The 7,500-nt window shown below is 39.6% G+C and overlaps 1 protein-coding gene across 1 annotated transcript in view; it reads right to left on the minus strand.

Annotated features, from left to right (window-relative positions):
- Positions 1–7,500, minus strand: part of LOC122815102 (protection of telomeres protein 1-like) — a 1,603,082-nt gene that overhangs the window by 1,453,640 nt on the left and 141,942 nt on the right. The window contains exon 3 of the mRNA XM_044087343.1: positions 5,150–5,222. Coding sequence (XP_043943278.1) covers positions 5,150–5,222 — 73 coding nt within the window. The remainder of the gene's footprint in view (positions 1–5,149; positions 5,223–7,500) is intronic.

Raw genomic sequence — 7,500 nt, forward strand, 5'->3', positions numbered from 1 at the left:
ACAGACACTGGATCCTACCCAGTTTGGCTTTGTTAAGGGCAGATCCTGCCTCTTAAACCTGGCCGATTTCTTTGAAACAGTCACCAAGGCCATTGACGAGGGGAAGGTGGTCCACACAGCCTACCTGGACCTCGCAAAAGCCTTCGATACAATACCCCACTCTGGCATTTAAGCTCACCAGCTTAAATATAAACCCCTATGTCACTAGATGGGTTGCAAACTGGCTCAAGGACAGAACCCACATGGTTAGAATTGCTGGAGCCATGTCAGACTCCAAACCAGTTACAAGTGGCGTCCCACAAGGCTCAGTCCTGGGACCTCTCTTGTTCGGTATATATTTCTCGGTGGTACAGGCCAACACGGAAGGACTGTGGCTGACCAAATTCGCAGATGACTGCAAACTGGGCGCCATAATCAACTCTCCAGCCGACACAAGCATCCTCCAAAAGGGCCTCATAGAAACAGACAACTGGTGCCAGAGCCATGGCCTCAAGCTAAACGCCAAAAAGTGTATAGCCATCCCCTTTGGCAAAAACAAAGTGCCCACAAATTACCACATAGGTGGTAATCCATTAAGTACAGAAGAAGTCATTAGGGACCTGGGGACCCAAGTTGATAGCAATCTCTCATTTGACAACCACGTGGCCAAAGTGGTTAGAAAAACATTTTATATAGCCCACCTAATCATGAAGGGATTCACATCTAGATCAGGGGAGGTCATCGTGCCTCTTTACTCATCCCTCATCAGGCCCATAATTGAGTACAATGCCACTTTTGGGATGTACCTTACCAGACACCTGCAGCAACTGGAAAGACCCCAAAAGTACCTCACCAAGAGGATCAAAGGGCTCAAACAGATGCCATATGCTGCCCGGTTAACGAAACTCCAGCTCTACTCAGTGGCATACCGCCTGCTCAGAGGCGATCTGTGCCTGACGTATAAAGTCATGTCCAACCCGGAATTAATGGACATGCTGCACCTCAGAAAATCCAAATCCCATCGAGCTACGCGCTTGAGAGACTTGAACCTCAGCATTGAAATAAATAGGACATGCTGGAGGGACAGATTCATAACCCAGAGGCTCCCTTCACTCTGGAATAAAATCCCAGTCCAGGTTAGGCAGAGTCCCACATTGACTCTCTTCAAGAGGAATCTTGACGAGTGGATGGGAGATCGTAGGTTTACCCCGGCTATCACTTCTGTGTCACTGTTAGACAGAGGCACAGTATACTAACCTCAAAAAAAGGCATAGCAAAATTAATTTAAAATGGGTGGCGAAAGCCAAACACACTCTGGCTAGGCTTATAAATGCCCTAGGGCAGATAGCCTAGTATGAACCTATGAACCTAATACAGCAGAGGTGGCATGGGAGACCAAGGGGTTGCAAAGTATTTTGCGAGTTAGTAGTAGCTGATTTGTGGTAAGTTGGTGTGGAAATTCAAGCCAGTTTAGATTTTTAATGGATAGATAATAGTGTGACTTGTAAGTTTGTCCTGTAACACATTTTGCCATTTTGTTGTAACACTGACTTTGTTTGTTTTCAAGGGAGAACTTTAGATTAGTTAGAATACTGGAGGCAGAGAGCAGGGAAAGTAAGAGTTACGCTGTGACAAGTTTAGCTTTAGTTTTATGGCTAGGCTTGCATAGGCCTTAGGGCAGATAGCCTAGTACCAACCTATGAACCTATAAGAAGAGTGGATTAGGAATTGTTTAGCCCTGTACAGTATGCCTAGTGTTTTGTGGCTTACTTTGATGGTGCTGTTTATGTGCAGATCAAAATTAAGATGGTCATCTATTCTGACAGTATAGAATGAGAAACAACTTCAATTTCGGTATTGTTTAATGATGTTATTTTAAAGTTTAGTTTATCTAGATAATGTTGTTTGGCAAATAGTAAAAGCTTTGTTTTTTGGGGGATTTATTAAGAGTTGGTTCTTGGTAAGCCAGTTCTCAATGGAGTTACAGATGTGTTGTGTTGTAGTTTGTACCTGAGTGGGATTACTGGAGAAGCAGATTAGACCAGGGTCGTCAGCGTACTTTATGAGTGGAGCTTGTTTGGATGCAGACAAAAGATTATTAATGAATATGTTAAAGAGGAAAGGGCCTAGGAATGAGCCCTGTGGAACTCCAGTGCTGACAGGTAGATAGGTGGACTGAGTGGAGTCCAACTTCACAGACTGATGTCTGTTGGATAAATAGCTGGAGAACCATAATATGGTATTGCTGGTAGAGCCAAGGAGAGAAAGTTGTGATAAGAGTGTGCCATGAGAAACTGTTTTGAAAGCTTTAGAAAAATGAAGAAAAAGGGTCGAGACAAAATTATCCACATCTCTGGCTTTATTGAGTGTGTCCGTGAAGATTGAGAGAGAGCAATAGCGGTACTATGTGCAGGTCGGAATCTGCCGAGAGGCAGAAAGAAGCTTTATTTTCATTTAAGTGATTAAGGAGTTGTTTGTGGGTACATTTTTCTAGAATTTTGGATAGTGGTGTCAGTATAGCAATAGGTCTATAGTTAGAAAGTTCTGTCGAGTTCCCATCCTTATGAAGTGTAAGAATGAATAACTTGTTCCAAAGGGCAGGGACATGAGCGTCATTGATTCATCCACTGAGTATAGAGACAGGGAAGTCTGTGGAACCAGCAGCAAGTTTTACAAATTTGCTGGGGAGATTATCACAAAAGAAGAGCAGGTTGTCAGATTACTGAGGAGGTTTTTATTGAGGTGTAGGAACAGGTATGATAGAGAAAGGAGCCTGGGAAGGGGATATGGGAGATAGAGAGGTGGCAGAAGAAGTGGAAGAGACGTTGCTTATTATGGTTGCAATGCTTTCTATGAAATACGTATTAAATTAGGAGGCTATGTCAGTGCTGGTGTCACTGGTAGAAGGTTGTGGTAATGAATTCATATCAGAGTGAAGTATGTTTTTGATAGTTTACCTGGATTTCTTAGGATTGGACTTGTTGGTATGTTGAGGGTCTGAGTAATAATACATTTTTTTTTTAACTTTGTTGACATTTTTTTTGGTACGATTTCATAGTGTAAGTAGGGAATTTACTTTCATGTAAATCTTCCAGGCCTTACTCCAGTTGCACTAACAGATTTTGTGCGTGATGAGAGCCAAGGAGAGATATTAGATTTGGTTCTTTTTCTTATAGGAGGGGCTAGGCTATTTAATATGTTTATACAGAGTTGAAATTATCAACTGCTTCATCAAGAGGTAAGTATTTAAGGATAGACCATTTTATACAGCTCAGAATATTGAAGACAAGTGGATTAAATTTAGTTAAGTCACAAATGGTTTTATAAGTGTGTTGTTTGTTAGGTTGAGAAATAAAAATCTTGGTGGTAGCAGTACGGTGGTGATCACTAGGTTGAGAGAAGTATTGGTGGTAGCGGTACGGTGGTGATCACTAGGTTGAGATATTAGTCTTGGTGGTAGTGGGACAGTGGGGATCACTAGGTTGAGAGATCAGTCTTGGTGGTAGTGGTACGGTGGTGATCACTAGGATGAGAGATCAGTCCTGGTGGTAGTGGTACTGTGGTGATCACTAGGTTGAGAGACAAGTCTTGGTGGTAGCGGTAGGGTGGTGATCACTAGGTTGAGATATTAGTCTTGGTGGTAGTGGGACGGTGGTGATCACTAAGAGCATCGGGAAAGACTGCTGATTCGGTACAGTCGTTTGGGTGGGATACTAAAATCCAGTCTATGGCTGAGTCGAAGAGGCTGGATTTGTTGATGTAAGTGGGGTGATATATTAGCTGGGGAAAAAACAAGGAGGTTAATACTATAACTAGGGAAATGTGTGTAGAGTTTCATCCAATCGAGATTAACATTACCTAGGATTATGGTTTCATGAGAAATACTAGAGGAAACCCAGGATAATATATTTTCCAGAGTATAAAAGTTATTACCCAGTAGGATATTAAGGTTTTTGTCTTTGTTTAGCTTATGGTTAAAGACGTGTAGTTCAGCATTACTAAAATTAGGAATGGGACAGCTAAAAAGCAGTAAGGCAGTGATGGGTAGGGTAAATTATGGCAACTCCCACCGGCTTTTTTTATTTAGACTGTCTGTTCTAAGCATGTTAAAACCTGAGGGAAGTACTTCAGTGTCCTTGATGGAGGGCTGAACCAGGTTTCAGAGATTACAATTGCAGGCACTTATACAGAGAAGTCTTCAGTCTTCTGAAACTGATCACAAACGGAGGAAACACTACTACAATTATATGGGACATGTTGGCTAAATGTTATTCAAGGACAATTTTCAGTTCCTTTATCTTACACTGTTGCCTCCAAATTTCATCATGATATTTGAGGGGTCCCATCCCAGTATCAGTCTTCAGAATGGCAAGAGCTAGGCTGCAATCTTTGGCCAAAACTTCTCACAGTTGCCAAAGGAGAAGCAATTTAATTTAGCATCTTCCCCACTATGGTCTCAGCAGTGTCCAGTATTTTAAGCTACACGGTTCATGATTGGAGATGTTTAGATAAGCATACCAAACGAATGATCAACAAAAGCACAAACAGCAAGATTACAACATTGTATTCTTTTTTACATTGTCTCATGACTGCAGTAGATACTTTTCAGGTGTTGGGTCAAAATAACTTTGTACCATCCTGAAATGGTAACTGTGCACACTGACTGCAAAATCCCATGGAGAGCACACAGAGCATGCCCAGTACAGTGCACTATTAATGCGATGGACTGAGCATGAGCACACGGACATTTTTGGCCAAATCTACTGGCTACAGCCAAAGGAAACACCTTACATGCATCCTTTGAAGGTACCATACCATCATTACTTTTATACTTTTTAATATTTTGACCAAGATGAAAACCCAACCTGGCCATTTTGTCAATGCATTTCATTAGCTGGCACAAATCATATTGCAGGCTACAGATATGTTTTGGTATGTCAAATGACATGGGTATTTTGTCATGCAAATTCTTCTTTACAATAATAAGTCCAAAAGAGTATGCTGGCAGCAAAATATTAATGAACCCACCAAAAACAATAAAAGCATATTTAAATTATCACAGAATGCTGCACATAAGGATAAGATCATTACATGTACAGCTTAATTTTTTTCTGATAGGCATAGCTACAACCATTTATTCAATACTATTTTAGTTCACAAAAAACGATACCTTGTAGCACAAGCTTCAGTATACTCTGTCCTGTCCCAAGTTTACTTGGCGGGTACTTCAGCAATATAGTTCCCTAAAACAGACAAAAATATATATTGCATGCATTTTAAGATGCAATCAATATAGAATATAGTTTCCGGTTGTAAGATAGATTATTTATGTCAAAGCATAAATGTTTACATCCATAACATTTCAAACTACAATTTCAGTTGTTGGTGCACTGCATTTACATGCACTGACATTATGATCATGGAAGGTACTCACCTTTACAGAACATATCTGGACTGGCAAAAGCACTGGCAAGGTAGGTTTGGCTGACCTGTAAAAGACATTCCAAAAGCAGCTGGCAATCCACTTGGAAAATGTTTACTTAGGAAATGCAAGCTCTTTGCTTCCCAGATTGAAGAACTCAAAAACAGCTGTTCTGGCTTTCTAACCATGTGTAATCATTCAGGTAAACTCTGAGCTGACAATGAACAACCAGGGCATGAGGTGCCCAGGTTCTTACCCCATATCCCAATAGCTGGAAGAAAACGCCAAATGAATGTACCAATAAAACTTTTAGAAGATAATGCAGGTTAGTACCAAGGCACACGAGTGTTGACAAAGATAGAATTTTTCAGGATAAAAAATAACGGACCAACACAGCTAAAAGCAAAGCAGGTTTAACATAAAATACAGGTAAGTGCTTTCACGCCCAAACAGGTGCTTCCATCACACTTAACATAGGATCACTCCCTCCATACAACAGGTCATCACCCACCTCCTTTACCACAATTAAGAGCTCATGATGTTTTTTATCTTTCATCCCATACATATTTGGTAACATTACATCATACATAAGTTTTTCAAATGTCATCTGTAACATTTTCATTAACATTTTATAATCTGCATCATTCAATGCAATCTGCCTTAAATTCTTTATATCATTTTTTTTTTCCTTTTTTCCACATGAACTTAGTAATCACTTCACATACAGTTCTTTCCTGCACAACTTTCTAAAACCATTCATTCAGTACTTCAAACATCTTTCTCTTTTTCTACACTGGCATTATGGGTAAGATGTTTACTTCAGACACAATATAAAAGGTTTGATTCTCACCTCTGAGGGAAATTATCAAGATTCAAATTGGCATGGAAGAGCAGCTAGCCTAGTACTTACCTATGAACTAAGAGGGTAGACAATTTTAGGAGTTGGGGGTTGGTACAATTGTTAAGATGTTTGCTTTACAGCCACACATCACAGGGTTGAAACGGAAATTGGCTAGACTTAAAATGGCCCCCCATGTGCAACTAGCCTACTATTTACTTATGAACCTGTGAACATCATAACATACACCATCTTCCCTTGTGGAGAGTCTTCCTTTAATATCTTAACACCATCCAACTCACCCATAGTAATCTTATTTTGCAAACTTTCACTTTTTCCTATAGAAAATCTCTTCACATTCCACACTTCAATACTTTTCAGCACTACTTTCTCTAGAAGTTTCTCCAATATAAACCTTTGAAATTTCCATAACATCTCGTTCATACTTCACTTCCCCGTTCTCATCCTTCAACTCTCTTAACACAATCATTCTTTTCCAGCTGACAGATACAGGGATGCCTCTTCCTTATTTCCTCTTACAAAATATTTTTGTTTATACAATAACGTCTCAACTTTGTTATTTTTAAATAAATCTTCCTAACAATCACTTATTTTTTTCTAAACAAGCAGTTCTCTTCATACGTTTCCTCCTTCGGCCTTAGTTGCAGTTCCACCCAGACGCACATCACTGTTTTTCTCTTTAAATACAACCAGTCATTCTGTTCAAGATTTACAATAAGCTTTCCTAACACAGTGCTCTTGCCATAACTGTCCAATTTCCAGATTCATTTTGTCTCTAACATTATTCCAGACAGCTTTTTACATCTTTCCTTCTTTACAGTGTCATAACTTTCTCATATCTATCCAAAAAACAAATAATCCACTAATCTTGTTATGAAGAATGGTTAAAAATGTTGTTTTATTTAGTAAATGCTCAGATATTAAAAAAACAGTCTCTCTTTCTCTCTCGGTCTTCACTTGTGCTTTTGAGTATGCAAACTGTCTTATATATTTTCCACAACATTTTCAAATTACATTTCACTTCTCTCTTGGCATCACCCCTTATATCACAGTTAAGATCCTGCATTATAACAGCATTCATGTTAACAATGACATAAGGTGGTATATATTTTTTTAAATAACTCCTTGCTTTCCGTAAGTACAGTATGTGCATAAACCTCTGTTGAGCTCCCAGTACCTATTCTGTCATGTGATATTAGGCATCAAAGAGCAACTGCAGGTCCAATGCTACAAGAAGTAA

This window comes from Protopterus annectens, chromosome 11.part0 (assembly GCF_019279795.1).
Source record: "Protopterus annectens isolate FY-2018-M chromosome 11.part0, PAN1.0, whole genome shotgun sequence".
Classification (NCBI taxonomy): domain Eukaryota; kingdom Metazoa; phylum Chordata; order Ceratodontiformes; family Protopteridae; genus Protopterus; species Protopterus annectens.